At 42.6% G+C, this 22,698-nt stretch overlaps 1 protein-coding gene across 2 annotated transcripts; it reads right to left on the reverse strand.

Annotated features, from left to right (window-relative positions):
• Positions 1–279: 279 nt before the first annotated feature.
• Positions 280–17,215, reverse strand: slc39a13 (solute carrier family 39 member 13). Of its 2 annotated transcripts, none has more exons than XM_076998640.1 (10): positions 16,790–17,215; positions 14,512–14,899; positions 11,940–12,047; positions 11,311–11,444; positions 5,934–6,062; positions 5,479–5,568; positions 3,590–3,640; positions 3,086–3,218; positions 2,131–2,230; positions 280–1,921 (listed from the first exon to the last, which is right to left on the reverse strand). In XM_076998640.1, exons 1-10 carry the CDS (start codon positions 16,832–16,834, stop codon positions 1,846–1,848), a joined length of 1,254 nt encoding a protein of 417 aa, XP_076854755.1. In that variant the 5' UTR covers positions 16,835–17,215; the 3' UTR covers positions 280–1,845. The 2 variants fall into 2 exon arrangements, with proteins under 2 accessions (XP_076854755.1, XP_076854761.1); XM_076998646.1 differs by having other exon boundaries at positions 14,512–14,880; positions 16,790–17,036.
• Positions 17,216–22,698: the final 5,483 nt, after the last annotated feature.

A 22,698-nucleotide genomic window follows, 5' to 3' on the forward strand; every position in this document is an offset into this window, starting at 1 on the left:
GCCAGAGGAGGATGGGCTCCCCCCCTGAGTCTTGGTTCCTCTCAAGGTTTCTTCCTCATGCAAAAACTAGGGAGTTTTTCCTTGCCACTGTCGCCTTTGGCTTGCTCACTGGGGGCTAGGACTCGGCACTTGTAAAGCTGCTTTGTGACAACAACTGTTGTAAAAAGCACTATATAAATAAAATTTGATTGATTGATTGATTGATTGCTCTGTGGGTTCAGCAAGATATAAAACTTAGAAATGCAAAAATGAATGCAAGAATGAAAACGGAAGTTATTTTGAAAAATGTATATTATCAAGTAAAAATACAAACATTTTAACCCTCATTTCAATAACGTTGGGAGTGTTCCATAAATTTAAAATCTAGACATTTTACACAGGACCTTTCCTATAGAATAAATAGCTCTCTTTTGGCATATGTACATTTACACATGCATGCTTTGACCTGATGCCCACCATCTTCAGAGCACACGTTCAGTAACATTGCATTGGACAGTGTGCAGGCTTGTCCCATTTCATATACTGGTTTGATTGTACAACATGGATCCATGCTTAAATGAAAGGCTATGTGTTCTGTAACTTTAAAAGGAATAGGTGGTGATCGGTCTCACTGAAACATCTTCAATGTGACCTATGACCCCTCTGCACCAAGACCTTGAGAAAGTGGAAGGCCACACACACACACACACACACACACACACACACACACACACACACACACAGACAGAATAAAGGTGGTGATGTGGAATAAGGCAGAAACAAATTTTCTAAAGCATTTGGCAGCTAATATTACCTGCATAGATCATCAGTATTTATCCACTGAGTAACACTGAACAGGAGTGATATAGTGGAGATCAGAGCACGATCAATGCCAAACATGACACACCCTTACTGAAATGTAACACTGGAAAAGCAGCATAACTTTTAAAGACAAACGATTTAAAAGTAGTATGGATAATATTACACAAATATTAACACACCTGTTATGGTTGCTGGTTAAGTTGAGGACTAACAATTTATGTATACAGCATACCTGTGATTAAATTTGTGGAGCACATGAGCGTGTGTACGTGTGCGGCAGTATGCACACGGCTTCAACAGATGTCGTACAGTGAGCATTTGAGGATGTTCCTGGAAACTACGTGCACTTTAGTAAGATTTAATGAGAGCAGACGGTGCAGACAGTACAGACACTGCATCCCAAGTACCACCGTAATCAGCATATCTGCTCACGCGGCTCGGCTGCATGCACCAGTGGGCAACAGATGTTTAAAGGAGCCGGAGAATTTCATTCCAAATCTCCACAAGTACTGTCGGCTTACCAATGTTATCTGCACCTCCTGCTGGCAAACAGTTTCTGTACATTATTTATTTATTTACTACTTTGGTTCATTTATGTGCCCAGTGATCCAACAGTCATCGGTTAAGTTCACTGCATGACCTCCCACATCTCTCCTTATTGTAATGACTAAGAGATCGATAATTTAAGCACTGTAGTAAATTGTCAAGAATGATCGTTAATAAATGCTAGATAAAAGAGTAAAATGAGTACACACAATGATTGGATGAACTTTTGGCACCACATACACAATTTCAAGTAGTGCATAAAGTCACCTACAGTTCATTGATAGTACCCACTTTCAGGACCAAAATAAGAGAGAAAAAAAGAAACACACACACACACACACACACACACACACACACACACACACACACACACTTCTCCTCTGATGGTCAGTTCATCCTTTTGAGGTCAGTCTTAAATTCAGTCTTGAAAGCATAAATAGTGGCGCGCATTGTCCATCAGTCCTCCGGCCTGAAGAGTGCGCTGTCTGTTGTTCAGTCCTACTCCGCTATGGCAGAAAGGAGGGCCATGACTCCAACACCACAGAAGAGCAAAAGGATCTGAAGCAGTGAATGCCTGAAGGAATCAGAGATGCTGATGTTACACACACTGCTCTGATGGTCTCCACAACTTCTCAAACCTGCCATTTCTCGGCCGCTTGCTTTCTTACGGTTTTTTACAGCATTATGTGACGTTTGTGTATTTGAGGCAGCCTTCTCGGCAGTCCTAAAGATCTCTTTTTGTTTGAGCTCATTGAGGAGTGAGGGTCTGATCAGGCCCCGTACCTGGGGTTGGTCTCCTCCAGAAGGTCTGGCACCACGTTGACCAGGGCGATGTACAGGAAGCCCCCTGAGCTGAAGGGGAGGATCCAGGCTGTTGCATTCTCTTGAGGAGAGAGAGACAGACACAGGAAGGAAACAGTGAGGGGACGCCTGGGTCATGCTGACATGATGACAGACACAGACAGGCTCACTGCTTCTCCAGATGTTGGTGTGCTAATTTGTTTGCTCCTTAGCAAAATCAGACTCCCCTCACATGCATACACCTTATCATCAGCAAAGACCATGAATCCAGAACCGCACAACCGCACGCTACAGGACACCATTAATGTGAAGAAATAAGATAGTCAGTGCGAAAATGATGATGATGAATATAGACTGCAATGAAACCCCTTTACCTTCAGGGTGAGAAGTGCTTTAATTACACAAAATAATTAGACAAAAAAAAAACCCTAATGCAAGTCACACCAACAGTTACACAGTTGATACACACATTATTTTATGCATGGAAGTATGCATCTAGTTTAGAGAAGAAGAAAAAATGTTTACAAAATAAATCTTCACAATATTAAATGGTGTTATGAATTCACCATCCATACCAGATGATATGTTCGTGTATGTAAAAGCTATATTACTGGTTACCTAAAAACAAGAGTCACGAATGACAGCATGCAGGAATGCGAACACTGTGATGCACGAGGGAGGGCAGATTTGGCTAGGAAGCATGAATTCAGCACAACACCTGATGACACATACAACTACACATTTGGAGGATTTGTGTCAACACTTTCTTTGTTCTGATTTCTGAGCTTTACATGATCCAAATTTGTCAGAACAGGAGTTCAAATTTCTGCTTCAAATATATATTTTGGAATGTATACATGTATATATTAACATATTAGGGATTGCATAATTATGAATAAGTAATCCAAATTTTGGTTTAGTGGGTGTGGTCACTCACCTGCCCCTTGCTGTGATTGGGCGGAGAGAGCAAAACATGCGCCCAGTACTCCGCCCAGAGCTGTGGACAACTGCATGCGGGCCGCACTCCAGCGATCAAAGCCTGCACGCAGCAGAATAGCGAAATCTCCCACCTTTACACACAGACACGCCCACACAGACACGCCCACACAGATTCATACCATTTTTAAATGATACTTCTGAACCGAACCTGTCCAAATGCCATTGTACATACTTACAAGGACATTTCTATGCAAATGAAAGCAAAGAAAAACACATTCATCTCTCATACAACAAAGTCAATGCTTTGTGAAGTTACATGCGTTAACAACATTCAAACTAGGTCTCTCACTCAATCACTCAACTCAGATTTGTTACCATTCAAGTATATAATTCTCCATATATAATAGTATATAAAGAGAGAGACAGTGATGGTGAGAGAGAGAGAGACAGAGACAAACAGACACAGAGAGAGAGAGAGAGAGAGAGAGAGAGACAGACATACCTCATGCGGGATCTCATGAAGTAGGATTGCAAAGGTGGTCAAAAACCCAACCTGCCAATGCAGCAAGATTGTCTCATCAGCACTCGCAGACATGGCAAACATTTACAATCATGACATGTGAGTCTAGGCATTCTAACAGGTCTGTGACTGCATGTCAGTACTCTTGGGCGATCAGCAGATGAAACTGCAGCACTTGTTTGAAACGCATCCCTCCAATCACAGCTCATTTCACAAATAAAGTACTGATGGGACAGATAAGGCCCAACGTGAGATTATTAGGAGCCTCCAGCAGCACAGGAGCGGAGAAGAAACACACGAGCACAGGAGCGGGAGTGAGAGGAAATGGAGTGGAGGCCACCCGCTCAACCCCTGCTGCCCACAAGCTGAGAGCCTTATGTTTCTCCACCTGGACCCAACATACAGCCGTCCTATAAATACTGCACAGTACAAGACAGCACACCCATTTACAGTAATCTCCGCTCCTCTAATCGCCTACAAAGACAAACGAGAGGGCCCCTGACAGAAACACGCTCAGCATTCACAATGCCCAGTTTGAATGGTTTAATATGTACACTGCCTCCTTTACTACAATCAATGACAGGAAATAGTCAGTTATGTACCGTCAGACTGTAATGGCACAGAGGGTATGGCATGCATTGGAAACTAATACTGCCCAAGATAAGTTACCTTCTATAATGTCTGGATTTCTACCAATTTGTGCATTTCATAGAGAAATGCTTAAAAAATAATAATAATAATAAAAAAAAAACAACAGTAAGAAGCACTAAAACTCTGATCAAGAAAACGGTCATCTGTCTCTATAGCATCAATATGGTCACCATGTTACATTACAACAGGATCGAAAAAGGCATTTGGTTTTAGTTTCAGCAGGAAATCAGCATACATGTTTAAACTGGTTTGGGCTGAACACTGAAATACAGCTAAGCATAAAAATTAAGGTCCAGAGCAAGTGTACTCAACCCGTAAGCTGTTGTCCTGCACCCTCCTCACAAGGCAGCAGCCTATATAACCTTGGCATAGAAGAGCTTAAGAACTGCTACAGCCAATCAGGTTCCAGCTGTACGACTGGCCAGAGTTCCAGAATACTGAACACATTCCCACTGGGGGGGGGGGATAAGGGGAGGGGACATACTAGCTAATCAAATGTGTGTGTGTGGTCACATGACAGGATGTACCACAGGGTATTCTCCTGTCATCCCGCTGAGGCACTTCACGTGTTGTGTGACAGGCAGGTTAAAAAGGATGTAATGGCTTCATTCACTCTAGAGGTGAGAGATAGATTTTGCCCTCCCAGACTGAAAGATAGGCGAGGATATGGAGGATATGGGACTGGCTATATTTAACTGGGAGAAAAGGAAGGGACAGTTCTCATACTCGGCTCAGTGGATTCGTGAGACTTGGTATGGCAAAACTTTTCCACATTACTCTCTCAACTGAGCCACAAACCACTCCCAGTTAAAAGGCCCGTTTCACATAATCAGCGATTTAGAAGGGCCAGAGCTACATATGCCTCCCCCAGACTGTGAAGTCAATGCTCCCAGTGCCTGCTTCTAAACTAGAGCACTGGAGTGAACAGTGCTACCTTGCAGACAACTGAGTGCAAGGTGTGGATTTTAGTGATGCAGCAGGAACGGTCAAGGGTGGAGCAACCAACGGATACACCATCCACCCTCCAACCAGCTGTGGTCTAGAGCAACACTGGCACATGGCACAGCTGAACCAGGATCAAACCCTCAATGTCTGCACTGTTAATCGTGGAACGGGGGGGGCTTTTTAATTAGTTGACCCAATGTATTCAAGCAGTGCATGGTAAGTACCAATTAGTCCTAATGAGTGCTAGCATGGCTCTAATGTCGGAGCTCTCCTACCTTCCTGCTGACGAGGAAACTCCCTGCGACTGCGAGGCCGTGGGTGAAGTTGTCGATGCAGTTGGCGAGAAGGTTCAGATAGCCACTCGTCTGGGGAGAAGCAGAAACATTTTTACACAGTTACTCGTACATCCAACACACATCAGGTGAAACTGTTGCAGTCAAAGCCTGTGCTACAGATGCACAACATAATTTGTTTCAAATCATCATTACCTAACTAGCTAAACTACCTTTAAAGACTTTCATTTGCAGTAAAACATGAAAGTGAATATTTTAACTGCAATTTCAGTTATTTCGGACATGGGAAATTGGAGCAATTTTCCTTCACAGAATGCGAGTGCTGCTTTCTGCACACACTGTGTGAAAACGGTAATGCTCCATCCAAAAACGCTGCCTGACTGCACACTTGGCAGTTCCTCCCCATTAGTCACCATCAGCTACACGGCCCAACTCACCTTGATCTTCTCCGTCCCAGGGAGAGAGCTGAGGTCAGCCTTTGGCTTGGAGTCAGAATTATTGTTGGAGCAGATTCCATTTATTTGTGAAGACGTGACACAGTCACACCCGAGATCCGTAGTGGATGACTGTGAGAAAGATCAAGAGGAATTTCTTTTAGATGAAACCTCTAGAGAAACAGGACAATTTGAGTCACCAGACGCAGAAATCAGAAGTTGACAGCTCCTCATACTGCAGTCCAACTGAATGCTTCTATGAGCAGAAAATTCTAAGCATGAAATATTCGCATGACAGGAAACTGCATGAATCAAGTCTGAATGGTAGAATCAACAACTACACGACTACAGAGGCAGACGAACAAGGGTCCTGCTGGGGCCAAAGACCACTGGGCTGGATAATGGAAATATGCCCTTTGGTCTGATGAGTACAAATTTGAGAATTTTTGATGCAACTGCCATATATATCAGATCAGAAACAGCCATATCTAGATGCAGATGAACAGACAATGTCTAGATATGCATTGCCCACTGTGAAGCATTGTGGAGGAGGTGCGACTGTTCACTTTGCTGGAAAAGCCATCTGTGATTTAGATGAAATTGCAACACAAATTGCAGCAACACACCATTATGTGTGGTCTACGTTTGGTAAGGCCAACGATCCAACAGGACAATGACCCAAAACACCGCGGGACAGTGGAGGAACTGCCCCAGTGTTGGGTCCTCCACAATGACCTGCAGTACTCAAGTGCTCATGGAAGTCCATCAAGACTGTGGGTAAAGCATCCCAATATACATACACATATGTACACTGCTCAATAAATAAAGAGAACACTCAACACAATGTAACTCCAAGTCAACCACACTTCAATGGAACCAACCTGTTCAGTTAGGAAGCAACACTGATTGTGAATCAATTTCACCTGCTGTTGTGCAAATGGAACAGACAACAGGTAGAAATGAGAGGCAATTAGCAAGACAACCCCTATAAAGGAGTGGTTCTGCAGGTGGTGACCACAGACCTTTTTTCTGTTCTTTCTGTTTTTCTTTTTCTGTTCCTTTCTGGAAAATGTTTTGCATTTTGTCTCTCACCATAGAGGTAGCATGAGGCGGTGTCTACAACTCACAGAAGTTGTTCAGGTAGTGCAGCTCATCCAATATGGCACATCAATGCGAGCTGTGGCAAGAAGGTTTGCTGTGACTGTCAGCACAGTGTCCAGAGCATGTAGCAGATACCAGGAGACAGGCCAATATTCCAGGAGACCTAGAAGGGGCTGTAGGAGGGCAGGACCGCTAACAGGAGGAGCAGTGCCAGAGCCCTGCAAAATGACTTCCAGAAGGCCACCAATATCCATGTTTCTGCTCAAACTGTCAGAAACAGACTCCATGAGGGTGGTATGAGAGCCAGACGTCCACAAGTGGAGCTTGTGCTTACAGCCCAACACCGTAATTAAAAAATAATTCAAATACTGTGGAGAAATCAGCCTAAACTACTTGAGAATTGTAGAAATAAAATAAATTAGGATCACATCAAATCAATCAAAATATGGTACTTTCAAAACAATACATCAATCTTCAAAACTTTGTTGGAAACAGTGATGTCAGTAATTGCTCCATTCTTTGCAGTGTTCTCTGTAACGATATGTGGTAGTGTAAAGAAATACCCATCAAAAACAGGAGAAGGAACATTTACCTGACAAATTTTAATGTTGTATTGTGTTCCAGGTTTGAAAAGTGCTGGAATTTTGGCTAAAGTACTGACTGAATAGTTTGCTTGTATTACTACATTTACAAATACTACCACGCAGTGACACAAACGTGATGTCAGGAGATACATTGTTACTGTTAAAAAATGCTCTTCCAATAAAGTGAGTATTGGAAAAACTTATTTTGCTGCTGAATGTAACTACTAAAGTAATTTGTAATCTAATGATGTTACTTTTAAAATCAAGTAATCAGTAACGTAACTAAGTTACTTTTTAAAGGAGTAATCAGTAATCCGAAATCGGATTACTTTTTCAAGGTAACAAAGCCATCACGGGTTGGGTATCCCTTCGCTTTAAATCACTGCCTCGATGCAACGTGGCATTGAGGCAATCAGCCTGTGGCATTGCCTGGGAGTTATGGAAGCCCAGATTTACTTGATGCTTGCGGTCAGCTTTGTTGTTGGGTCTGGTGGCCCTCATGAGAATAACTCATGCGGCAGGAGCCAGGTCCTGCTGGAAGATGAAATCTGCATCTCCATACAGATCCTCAGCAGAAGGAATCATGAAGTCCTCTAAAACATTCTGGTACACTGTTGCGGTGACCTTGGATTTAAGTGTTTGCCAACACCTGCACCAGACATTCCACCCCAAATCATGACAGTCTGTAGATATTTCACACTGGACCTCAAGCAGTTTGGGTTCTGTTATTCACCAGTCTTACACCAAACTTTTGGACCTTGATTCCCGAATGAAAGGCACGCTTTACTTTCATCGCAAAAGAGGACCTTGGACTACTGGCCAACAGTCCAGCCCTTCCATTCTTGGCCCAGTTGAGATGCTTCCTACATTAGCTTAGGTTCAGAAGTGGCTTGACCCGAGGAACCAGACAGTCATAGACCGTCTCCCAAATGCATCTGAATGTGGATTATTTGTGATAATCCGCTGAAGCCCACAGTCATCTCTTTTGCTGGTGCATCTTCTCCTGTCAAATGTTGTCCTTCCGTTGATGTGCTTGGACACAGCACTCTGTGAACAGCCAGCCTCCTTAGCTATGAACTTTTGTGGCTTACCCATCCTATGGAGGTATCAGTGATGGTCTTATGGCCAGTTGTTATGTCTGCAGTCTTCCCCATATTGAACCGAACTGAGACAATAGAACCAAACTGAAGTAATTTAATGACACCTGGGGAATTCTGTGCTTTGAGTTTAGTAGATGAATAGTAGGTCTCACTAATTTCTCCACAGTATTTTGCAGTGGGTTTTGTGAGCTGGAAGCCCACATTATTATATTATGTAAAAATAAACAAATAAATACTTAATCATTTAAAATGTAGGCCCTTTTGTGGGTCTAACTTTTTTGAATGGAATTATGGAAATTAATCAACTTTTCCATGATATTCAAATTTTTTGGAATGGGTCTGTATATAGGAAGAACACAAGGAAGAGGCTCTTCTGACAGGTTTATGAAATTCGATGTCAAACAACAACAAAAAAGCCTAGAAGACATCCGATTCTCTCATGCCTTAAACATCAAAAAACAGTGCTGAAATCTGGGGCAGAATAAGGCAAACATGAGACGTCACTGCCATGTCATGAGCACACCAAATAATCTGTGATTGACTTCCAGCTGCTGAAGGCAAAATGTGTCTTGAAAATAAAACAGACTTTACTAGGCCAGTTAAGCCGGAGCCAATTACGCCCTGCATGTTCAGTGAACATCTCCCGAATGAAACTTCACAACCACCATTTCCATAGTGACGCAGGAAAGCTACAGCTGTGTGCTTCATGGCTCTTGCCCATCCACTGTTCTCGAAGAAAGAGACAACCGCGACTTCTACAGGTCCCTGACTGCTGGTGAGTGATCTGGAATGATCTGCAATGCCAGGGTGAGAGCCACTTGATGACATTCTGTGAATCTCTGCGGGATCTCCTGTAGCCATGGAAATCTGTGGTTCTACTGAGGAGTGAAATTAGATGATCCCTCTCCACTGTAGTTCTACTGGCTTTGCCAGAGTTGCACTACTGACTCCAGTGGCCTGTCTGTCTACTGGTGCACAGACTGCAGGCGCTACCTGTTAGAAGCCATTTATAACCACCTTCACACAATTAGGCCAGGAAATCCATCTACCTCCCAGAGCTCGCACAGGAGTAGAACAGCGCATGACTTAAGATCCTCTTATACAGGTGCATAAAAGAACACAAATAGTGGGAAAAGGCTCATCTAACAAATGATCAAACATAATCCATTCATTAGGACTGCCCTGCAAGAGAAGGGACAAAGAAGCCAGACACGAACGCATAATTTCCAATGCAGGGCAACACAGCCGTACATTTAAATAATTCGACTCGGACACCCAACCCAGATCTAACATTAAAAAATAAAAACAGCATCTCACTAGAGACACAAGAAAAAAAAAGTACGTGGCAGAGAGTTAGCGTGCGCTAACCAGAGCGGACAAACATGGGAGGGCGACGTGTTTCATCTTGCACGTCTGGTGGGGGAAGATAGCCCAGCACAGCCATTCCAATCACAGCTCCACTCAAACCACGCAGCCTGCGCTGGGCACTAGCGCAAGCACGTCGGGACGGGACGGCAGGACTGCAGGACGGCCGCAAACAGACTCGCCTCTGAGGTTTTCTGCTGGCATGATCCTCAGAGCCCTGCAGGACATGTAAATCAAAGCAAGTATTGAGGCAGGTCTGATGCAATGCCCTGAAAGCACCCGGCTATAAAGGCACCTCTCGGAAGCCTTTAAATGCCGGGGAAGCTTTTTCTGGGTTGAGAGATTACTACATGAATGCTCTTATTCCTGCACACGCCCCGCAGCAGGCCAGGGAGGCACATGGGGCAACCACACGAAGCTCCATCACACCTGCAGTGTTAATTACAACATCCCTCCCTGCTTGGGGTTTTCACAGTCAATAGGAGAAGCGGGCACATTTTGTTAACATAAAAATAAACACTTAGGGTTACAGCCTTCTGATTGCTTTATCCTCTCGACAGATAGTATTATGTTATTCAAATTTAACCTGAAAAGACCCATTAAAAGACCCACTACTGTACAGTACTGAAATAAGCTTAAACGTTGCCCTTTACATACCTTGTGGGCACAATAATTTGGCAAAGGCTATTCAGGAGAGAGAGCGAGAAAATTATAATACGCTCTGTACTGAGATGGCGCCACCATGAGGTCACACAATGCAATGTTTCACAGAGAAATGCCAATAATATTTGCTTTGCTGTCAGTGTAGTGATATGTGCTAGGTAACTGTAGCATGATGGTGGCAGTTATGCTACATTAGGGATACTGGTAAAATAGTACAGTGTTAGAAATTACAGAAATTACATTTTTAAATTACATTACATTTCAAACTAAAAACATTCAAACTAAGAATATTTCTTAGGCAGTGCTGGTATATCTGTTGTAGTACATCAGATGGTAATGCCACAAACAAAAAAAATACAAACTCCTACATCATTTCTGATACTCCACCCAAACAGGTTTTCAAGTCAGAGGCCTTGAGGTCAGGATCATACAGGTTTGCACCCACCCCTCTACATAAGAGTAGACTGTGCTGGATGTTCCGTAAGCTGCTAGATCAACTAAGAATGACTTCAGAATCCAGTGCTAGATTTGGATTTACAATGATTCAGTGAGGAAGGGATGACTCACACTGTTTGCCCGGATCATAGAGCCAGCCTCAGCAGGGCCCTCTGCATCCGGAAACATCTTCTCCAGCAGGAGAAATACCAGGAGGCCCGTGACCACCCACAGGCCCTGCATGCGGTAGTGCTTTGGACCCTCATCTAAGCATGGAGAGATGAAGCACAGAGATCAGACGCGTGCACAGCTGACAAATGGCTAGTTCAAATGCAGCAGGGCATGTACCACCCGTCTGACCAACATTCACAGAGCTGAACAGTCTGGCACATGTTTGTTCTTTGTAATCGGAGATAAACATTTACTATAACCCCATGTCTGGAATACCATGCCTGGAAATCTTTGCTTGAACACCAGTCAGACCACGTCGAGCATCGCGTTGCCATGGCTTTTAGTACCCAACACTTTACAAATAAGGCACAACAAAAGTGAAGGAGAGGTTCAAAGAGGCCCTGGGAAATGAGTCCAGGTGGATGAAGAGTCACGTTTCAAAGCCCGGCCCGTGGGTGGAAATAAAACACCAGATTGAAGCAGAGAGATGCACAGAAAGAAAGGAGGCCTGAACTAGACATGGTTGGAAGTGGTAAATAGTCAAAGAGGACGACAAAGGAGTGAGCAGGAAACACAAGAGCATTTCTCACCACTGTTACACACATGAGCCCAGGCCTCAGGGAGGAGGTGGAGGAAGACGTCACCAAGGAGGCCGCCAATCGCAAAGCTCAGCAGTTTCTTCAGCTTTTGACATCCAGCTGAAGAGAGAAGCACGAGTCAGAGTCAGGCATTTGGCTCAGCACCGTGGCAGACTTGAGCTGGTTAAAGCGCTCATAACAGACATTAGCAGCCATAATAGTAAACCAGGGAATGCTCCACACAAACATTATGCACCAATACAAAAACACACCTTTTAGACAGGACAGCTCTATTGAGTGAGGAAAGACATGGGATCAGTTGCTGGGTGTTGCAATATGAGACTGCACCCTATCTCTTTAGAGTAAGCACAATAAACACAATGAGCCTTTACAAAGGCTGTTTTTCTGCATCTCATATTTACAGAATGATAAAAACACATTTTCAACTTTACAAAGACACTGTGTATCTGTATATGGCAAAATGGTGTCATTGAAATTGGGGTGGGGGATTTGGTCCCGTGCCCTTTAACGATCTTTCACAGGATGTAGGAGACGGCGAGCGCTTCCATATGGCAGCACCTTTAAATCAATCAACTTGGTAGAGGTCATGTGCTTATACTTACATCCATCTCCAGGTCAACAGAACGTTCCAGCTAGTTATACCACATTCTGTTTCGTACTGGCAGAGGAATAATGGAATAACTTATAAAAACACTTGGCAGATTCTATACCCTGTGAAACAGGGTGCACCCTAATTACTGCAGGCTAATTGCTAGTGCTCTAACCAACCTCTCCACCAAGTCTGCTTTTGCTGGTGAAAACGTATATATTCCACTTGACTCATGCCATTTCCTCACTGGAACCAGACTGGTGAGCTATTTCTGTATCTCCTCCCATCAAACGTTACTGGTTCAAGATACTACCACAGACCACTCCTTCCAGACAGCACTAGGCCTATTCACTCAACGAGGCTTCTGCAGAACATACCTGAGAAATCAAACGTGCAGTTGCTACTACAGCATTTGCTTCACTAATTCTTCACCAATACTCTACTAACTTGTACCACAATCAAAGATCTGGGAGAGACCCACCAGGTGTGGAACTAGTGGTTCCAGGACTGAAGTCTACACACACAGTCATCACGTTATTAGAAAAACACACTCAACATGTGCAAAACCCTAATTAAAATTCAACTGAAAATTGGAATGTACCTTCCCTGTCTGTAGACTTAAATCAGCTGGCAGACTCTTACAGAAACCTTCACTGGTCTCTTCCCCGAGACAGCTGCTTCTGTCTAAAAGGATAGGTGCGAGCTATGTTTACACTTTAAAAGTACTAGTAAATATTCTTTATGCAATACAGCATGAACAACTAATGTATGCATTTATAGATATTCAACACACTCAGACATCTCACTTTTTAAAAATGAGGTCATTCATAAAAGATGTCTTGTAGAGAACAAGACAACTTAGCATCAGTCAATTCACACTGAACTGGAAGACTTCATACATCTCCAGAAAAGCTATACCTAATAAACTGACAATTTAAAGTAAGCTACCACACTCAACACGGGGTTTCACATCATGATAGATTTATGATGAAAACTCATTATAAATTTACAAACTTTCGTATACAAGATTAAATCAGAATCACGAGTTAAGGATGCTCTCCACCAGCCTAACTTGAGTTTAGTTGAGCAAGCCTCTAGTATTTCACTAGCTTCAAAAAATCCACGTCTGCTCTCATAAGCAATACATGGCTCTGGTTTCTGTTGTCTAAGCGCAAATTCATTACTTACCCAGCTCAGTATCCCAGTGGTGAAAACTAAGAAGCAAGGGGAAGATATGAGTGCCTCATAAAAGATGCCACAAAGCTACTAGGGCAACACAGTATATCATTTGATCATTGCTATGGCAATACAATACCAGTGTTTGCAATGATGTTTATGCTGAAGGCTAAAACATGCCAATAGGTTGTCTGGCAAAACACTGTCTTTGAAGCATCCTGACCAATCACCAACATTCCAGACAAGTGTCCTAGGGGCTTTTTAATGAATCAAGTCATGAATCATGAATGAGTCACATGATCCAACAATAATCTGGTTAACAGAGATGTGAAAATAATGTAGGCCTGCTGTTAATGCGGTCATATCAGAAGGAACTGTATTCCTTTAAATTGAAGCATCGCCAAATTGCAAGAAAAAAAAAATAACCATGGATTAGTTATTTTAAACACAGTCTCCTCACGTCACATGGAAAACATTCTTGGAAAGTGTATTTTTAACCCATGTAAAATGGAAATGTAATGAATAGTTATAAGTAGTGTCCAATAATACCTTCAGTGAAAATTATGAGAATGATCTACTGAGAATCCTTCAGTAACTGCAGGAGATCTTTATTTTCTGAACGAAATTCAGTTTAATTACTCAAAATAAGGCCGTGGAGAACTCTTCACTGCTTCATTATTAACCCAAACACATCTGATATAACTATCACACGCAAGAGCGAATTAAACAGTTCACTTTGCTATACCGACCAATCCGTTAGTGTTAACGACTGATGCAAACTAGCAAGTCGAGTCTTACCCTCAGTTTTCAGAGCTGCACCAGCCTCAATGGGGATCACTAGAAGAGGGAATATCCCACTGAGGCCCACTGCAATGGAGCCCATCAGGGAGCAGAGCCAGATGTCCACACCCTCTCTGGACAACAGCTTAGTCAGGCTGTGGAAACCCAGGACCTCCTCGGCACACCAGGTCCCCGGGCCAGTGGCGGCAGCTGTAGTGTGAGCCAGTACTGTCTGGGCCATCTTCTTTCCGCTGGAGGAGGAAGTGGAGGTGACGACCAGCAGGGCGGCGCCGAGCAGGAGCGCAGCCAAAGCCCAAGCGGGCCTCCCGGGTCTGGCACTCATAAGGCCAGACCTCTGTGTAGTGCCTGTGAGCAGCATGCAGGGTGCTGCAAGGGAGAAAGGCATCTTCACACAAAATTTGATATGGCAGAAAAAGAAAAAGGAAAAAAGGCAAGTTAGATCACCTTTAAAATGTAGGTAAGTCTAAATCACATTTCCTGCTGAGGAAAGACAAAAAAAAGGCTGCAGAAAAGAAAATCAATTCATTCCAGTTCTGTTTAAATACCCTGAAACACAAGTGGTCTTCTGATTACGCCGACCTTGGTCTTCTGGGCACATCATGCACATATACAAAGTGTGTCCTACGAATAACATTCCAAAGTACAGCAGATTACAATTTTGACAGACTTTCTGCCCTTCCTTGTAAAACAGGTCATCCTTATGTTAGGTAAAGCTTATGTAAGCTTTATTCTCAACGTTCAAGCTGAATCCCCTCAGAGTTTCTGCTCCGTCATCTTCTTTAAATCAAAGCAAACTAGGATAAGACGGCTAGCTGTGGTATATAGCGAAAGCCGTAGCTTTTTGGAATGGCTTTTCTAAGGGCATACGCAGAGCCTGAGAACTTGTCTATACAAGGAATTTAGAATCAGTTCAGTCACATTAGACACATTGCCAAACAATGGACCTGAGCAACTGTCCAGCTGTCAACAGGAAAAAACACGCCTCCCAGGTCTACTACGTGATGGCGTTTGCAGCGCATTCCGAAGGTATTTGATCAGCTGCAGAAGCGCACGTAGGTCACGTGATTAGTGTGCAGGGAAAACGCGCGTTGCGCTTACAGGCCTTGAAATGGAATGCAACTCGAATTGTTTGGCAATGATGTGTATATTATTCCGTTTCAGTTTATTTAGTTCGTGCAAGAAACTTAGAAATATCCGTCAGCTCCCGTTAACGTGGTTTATCTCTTGATTGGTAGGTAGAGCCGCTGTCAATCAAGTGTGTTTAAGATAAAATAATGAACCACGGCAAATGTGGATGATTTGTGAGCAATGTTACATTTCTGTTCCGTTTTTAATCGAACAAATTCCTCTGGACATTTAGTCTAACACTATAATTTGGTGTCGGACAAAATACATATTCCATCTTTAACAAAACTTGTATCTTTTTATAGCAAATGAAATGTAGTCCAACTGCCTACACTGTGCATCTACTTTATAAGATGAGCTTATGATGTATGTAGCCTACACCAAAACAAACCAGTGAAGTTTACAACACAGTTCAGTAAAAATGAAACCGAGACAGGCTGCTTTTAACTAGCCCTCTATCCGCTTACAGGACAAGAGTGCAGAATGGGTGGCTGTTCTATCTTTACTGATGGGCTTTCAGAGAATACATCGTGCCCTAGGCCAAAGTTTCTACTTTAAATATGACTTTTAATAGGCTTCGGCTACTCCGCTACATAGCTAACTAGATTTTAAGGCAACTGCTTGAGACTACAGCGAGGCGAATTAAATAAATTCCGCTGTCTGGTGGCTATTTTGAACTCTGACCAGGCCCTTCAAGGCAGTGTTTAAATAACTGCTAAATAATAGCTAAACATTGTACCTACAGATCACTAACAGTAGTGTTATTGTTCATAATGGTTGAGTTGAATAGCTTACCCAGCGACTTCTAGACGCTGCAAAGATCGCTGGCGATTAATACATAACGTCTCACTAGTACAATAAAACGACAAAAAATGCAACCAGCATCTGTATATTCTAGAAGTATCCACACTAGCTGGCTGGCTGCCTCGCTGCTTTGTTTGTTTACCAACTGAAAGACATCACAACGTTGCTCAATAAACCTTCGGTTTAAAGGCCAGATAGAGAGATAGATAAAGTAAAAACGAACTACCACCAACTACGCAAAAAAAGTTTTAAACCTCGTCAACTAACTGATGCTTCGTAACAGTGCTGCGGCTGCAATAAATAAATAAAATAGATAAAAAAATCTAAGTGCGAGTGTTTCTCTTACCCTGCTCAGATTGATGAAGCGTTTGCTCCGGGCGGTCCCTGCCATCCAGCTGAGCGGCGCGCGCTACACAGGCGGACCCAGACTGCAGGCGCGCGGAGATCCAGCTTGTTGAACCGCTGCACACTTTTCTAGCGGTAGCCACGTCTTCATCGACCGGAAGGACTCGGTCGAGACTCGGGAGTAGGCTGGGCAGTCCGAGTTGGAAGCATTTCCGTCGCTAGAATGGGAATCCATTGGATAAAGCTCGCTACGTGGTTGTGCACGCGGCGTTATCGTTACGTGTTGGAAAGTTTGCATTGGCAGCAACTCTGTTTCATAATTGTGCATCAAATGAACTGTAAACCTTTAAATATTTCAAATATTTACAACTTTCAAATGTATCGTCGCATAGCTTACAATACACGTTGAGACCATATAAGGAATTTGACAATGCTTCCGTAGGCCTGTGGTGTGTAGCAGATCCTTGTCTGGCGCACGTACACACGCAGACCCTGCATGGTCCACGCATTTCTGATCTGTTCTGATAATGCTTACGGATGGCCACAAGATGGCTCACTCGTCTGAAAAACGTATTTTTAATGGGTAGCAAGCTTAACACTATACGATTTGCTACAAAGTAGTATTCCCAAACAGTGGTATTCCCAAATTAGCGAGTTTAAAGTTGTCGTTTATAGGCTACTTAAGTTGAGTTCCAAGTTACTTTTCTAAAAGTACTACCGTATAGCAGTGCGTCTCACATGTTTACATGTACAATTAACATCCATACTATTAAATGAGGTCACTTGCTCAATACTTATCTTTAGTAGGCCTATCTTACCAACTGCAAAACGAGAGATGAGAAAGCTTCTTGTTTTCTTGTACGATAACCTCAGGAAGTATTATAAATACCAAGTTTGTTTTTGGTACTATACCAGCAAAGCGCTCATGTACAAACTCCCAGTGAGCGTAAGGTCACGCCGTAACAATAGTTCTGGTCTGTCCTGTGTACATTCAGGTGATTAAATCGAAGTTATATCGAACATTATTGAGAGTGTTTTCAGAGTATGTCACGCAATGGATATGTGTGCACGAGTATTGATATTGATATCATATGTAAACATTGATCATGTTTTAGAGTATGTGTATATATATGAGTATGGGTATACATATATATTGTATGGGTATACACACACACACACACTATATATATATATATATATATATATATATATATATATATATATATATATATATAGTGTGTGTGTGTGTGTGTGTGTGTGTGTGTGTGTGTGTGTGTGAATGTATGTGTATACTGATACACCAAACTAATTCGCTCCGGTTTAGTGACTCACTACCTTGTCCTTATTTGTCACCTGGTGGCAGAGTACTGTGACTGGGTACTTGCCTGGAGGGGGTTAAGATGCTCCATGATCCCAGTGAACAAAACACACTATTTGTGAGTCATTCTGACCTGAATTAAGCAATGTATATAGAAAGAGGAACAACTGGAGCTGTGGGGCCACACTGCCTGAGAGTTTGGGATGTGTGTACATGTCACTGTGGGAGTGTGTGTGTGTGTGCGTGTGTGTGTGTGCACGCACTGTGGCTGGCAGTCATACACCATAGAAAATGTGCTCAGTGCAAAGCATGCACGTTTTGGTCACCATCAGAAGTGTTTATTACATACACTGCATCTCAGCTGGTGTTAAAACCACATGGATTCATATCTTTATGATCGAACAAATGGTATCAGCTCCTTTTCACTCTGCATACACAAACAGCATACAGCATTAACACTCAGAACCATGTCATGATATATAGGATTTAACAGAAAATAAAAAAGCCAAGCATAAAATAAAATTTAAAAATAGTAATAAAATTAAATAAAAGCCAAACCTCAAAACTAAGAAATGTCTAGAAAGATAGACAGACAGAGAAAGATAAAGAGCTGGGATGCTCTGCATTCTGATACAGATCATGCATTGAATATTATTGCACAAAAATACTTCTTGTTACATTTCCATTGTGATTCTCGCCTGGTTTTTACTTTACCACACAGAACTTCAGTCATGAAAGTATCACATTATGACTATATTAGGGTGGGATGAAAGTAACAGACAGTGGGAGATGCCCAAACTCTCCCTCATTAGCTTTTGTGCACACACATATGGACATGCTGACCTAGACGTCTGTTGGAGCAGATGTGATCACTTGGGCTGGACCTTGACAGGAAGTAATGGGTCTAACAGGATGTGTGCTTTGTTAAGATAAAAAGCATGAAAGCAGGGGTTAGGTCAACCACTTTCTCCACAACAAGTAATTACATTTTCACCACAATCAAGCACACATATGCACGCTCACATGTACAGTGCCATACCTTTGACGTGGCTGGGTCTGTATACACAAGCCACAGAAACAATGCCACAGAAGATAGTCAGCCTTAGTCTATGGGGCTGATGAAAATTAGCACTTTGTGTTCATATCCAAGCGATTCCAGATCCAGGGAGAGTTTGGGGGCTTTTCAGTGCTGCGTAAGTGACAATCTCACCAACATCTAATGTTAAATAGATACTCAAATCCATTGAGGTATGATTTGCCACCATTGCCCACTGTGACTGAAACAAAAGATATTTGGTCGTTCGCTGTTTGCAGATCTATCTTTATTGTTCCATTAATTATACAGAATAAGTGAATGAAGGTAGATTAATAGAATGTTATAATACTCATTCATGCTAAACAGCATAATATTTTCCTCAATGCTCTATTGTCTTTTTATAAGAATATTTTGGGGATTCCAGTGATGAGCTGTGGATAATCCCTCATCTTTTAATGGTACACGCTCAGTGTTACAACACTAGCATAGCATGGGATCAGATTAATCAGTAAATGTGTTCCTCTTTTAAAAAAGCTCTGAGTATTTGGTTTAAATTGGCTTGGTAACAGTGAAAACCCTTTAAATATAACATGTCAACTGAAGCGTCAAAACAATATGTCATGTTTTTTCACAGCAACTGAGGCATATTAAACTCCGCGATCACTTTCACAACAAGCTAACGATAAAGAAATGGTGAACAACCTCTGTTGTCTGGCTACAGTTTGTATTAGCGGTTAAGGATGAAGAACACCGTATATGTTGCATGTCCTCATCCATGGGTGTGTGGGTTGTGTAGGTGGGTGTGTGTTTGTCTGCATCCGTATCCCCACAGACAGCAGGCCTAACCTCCCCCAAAATAGCTCCACCACCCTAAGCTGTTAGGGATATCTTGCAGAATAGTCATGGTGGGGGAGAATGAGGAATTGGGAATAAGAAGTGAGAAGGACTGGATGTCCACGCGTACACTCTCTCGGAGGCCCAGCGCCATGTCATTATGAAAGAGGGGGAGGCCACCAAAACCTCTGCTTACTTGCAGACAGGAAACTAAGCCCACTATGGCCTGTCCATGCACTCCCTCCAATCAAAAACGCCAATACACAACACATTCCCTCCAGGTGCGTTTTGTTGTGTTCTTGTTGGTGTGTGTTGAGAACATTTTTCGGGATCTGAGAAATGTGCTCACACACCGTTGCTAGGTCTAAACCATAGCCATATAAAGTTTATTTTTCATGGTTCTCAGTACCATGTAATACCATTTTCATGTGGGTATATATGGAGTATTCAAAAAATGTTCTGCATGGTTCAATGCACACCTGATTAGCTGAATCCAAATTAAACTTATATTTTCTACGCAAATAACTGAATTAGGTTACTCAGAAACCAAAAGACAGAAAAGGTTCTGCCAAATCTAAAACACACGTAAATGTGCCTTACTGAATGAAGGGATGAATAGATATTCCCTTCTTCTGAACTGAAAGACTCAAAAAGATTATGTTCTTAACAGTAAAAAAAGACATGCATTGTGTTTCATAGGCCATATCTAGACCAACCTGACTTGGGACATTACAGACGAGGTGTGAAGGTTTAGAATGTGCTCATATGGCCAGCAGGATCTCCACTTGTGTTCCCTTAGTAGTGTGGATCATGTTTAGTGTGTGTTGATAAGGACAGCAGGATCTCCACTTGGTGTGTTCCCTTAGTAGTGTGGATCATGTTTAGTGTGTGTTGATAAGGACAGCAGGATCTCCATTTGGTGTGTTCCCTTAGTAGTGTGGATCATGTTTAGTGTGTGTTGATAAGGACAGCTGGATCTCCACTTGGTGTGTTTCCTTTGTAGTGTGGATCATGTTTAGTGTGTGTTGATAAGGACAGCAGGATCTCCATTTGGTGTGTTCCCTTAGTAGTGTGGATCATGTTTAGTGTGTGTTGATAAGGACAGCTGGATCTCCACTCTGTGTGTTCCCTTAGTAGTGTGGATCATGTTTAGTGTGTGTGTTGATAAGGACAGCTTATCTCAACACGGTGTGTTCCCTTAGTAGTGTGGATCATTTTGCATAAACATGTGACATGTTTTTCACCCATTGTCATCTAGCTCTTGTGTTCAAAGGACATTAGCCACACTAAAGAAAGCATAGTCCAAGCTAAAAAATGACACTAAATGAATGCTATATCACAGGGCTAATCAACTATATTTTTCTGCGGGCCAAATTTGGCAGATAGCTCTGACCTGTGGTCTGGGGGGGGGGGTGGGGGGGGTGGGGTACCACGTAACACTCATGACGGAGTGTTTTTTCAATAGCCCTGAAATAAATGCTCCGGTTTTAAATTAATTCTCCCGTCAAAATAAAAAAATATTTTAAACAATTTATTCTGGGTCCGGATGGGATGGCATTTGGGTCCGTATCCAGACCGAGGTCCACGGTAATAGAAATTTCCAGAGTTAATCGGGAATGAGATTGGGTCCGGACTGGACTGCGTTCGGGTCCGCGCGGTCTGCTATATCATGTCTGTATATTTACTGTAAGCTTTGTATTACTGTGCAGAATATCATTGTCACGTAGGGCTACGCCCCCTCTTCTAGCTGTCACTCTGGTCCCCTGTTCCATGTGCCTGTGTTTTCCTTGTCTGTTGATCCTGCCTTGTTATCTGTTGTCATGGTTTCCCTCTGTCTGTCACTCCCATGTCGTCAGTGTTTCCACCTGTGTCTTGATAGTCCCTGCATTTATAGTTGCGTTGTTTCCTGTGCTCATCTCGCTCATCTGTATTTTACTGTTTTATCCCGTTCTGTATGTACTAGTGTTTAGTTGTTTAGTTCCTTGTGTTTAGTATGTCGCCAAGTGTTTCATGTTCAGACTCCCTTGAAGATCTGACCCGTGCCTTACTTTTTGACTCTGAGTTTGGAATTCCCTTCAATAAATCTCGCTCTCCTCAGCGTTTGTGTCCACCTACTCGCTCTGCAGCGTATGCTGCGTTACAATGATGTGCATTATTACTGAAAGAAAGAAAAGTCTTTCATAATTTCAAAATTACAACTGTTGCAGTTTCACACAGCTGACTCGTAACATTCAAAAGGGATTGATATGTTAAACATCAGTTTAATGTAGTGAATTCATCACCAAGCTGCAATTCACTAGAGTACTGAGGCAGTGGGACTGGATAGCTTTGAGTCGGGTTTAAGTGAGTTATGACAGTGGCTGATGTCAACACAAGCATGTAGACACTAGTCTGGTGTAACTCCAGTCCAAATACCTCATCTCTAAAGAGGAGGAGGAGGGCAATCATTTCCTTTTGCAATGCACCACTGTTTCCTGTTTTCTTCTTAAACTGTGTGGTCATGCTCTCCTAGCAGGGTGGACTGTCCTGTCGATTTGTAAGTGTTTCTAAAGAGCGTCTCTATGATGGCAAGACCCTTCCTACCAGCTGCATGAGTTAAAAGAAGTCCTAAGAAGAGAATCATGAAGAGTCTTCATTACAATCAACAACAGAAAATGTCAAAATAATAGTATGATGGCATGGCATGATAGTATATATATATATATATATACACGTATGTGTA

This window comes from Brachyhypopomus gauderio, chromosome 1 (genome assembly GCF_052324685.1).
Source record: "Brachyhypopomus gauderio isolate BG-103 chromosome 1, BGAUD_0.2, whole genome shotgun sequence".
Classification (NCBI taxonomy): Eukaryota; Metazoa; Chordata; class Actinopteri; order Gymnotiformes; family Hypopomidae; genus Brachyhypopomus; species Brachyhypopomus gauderio.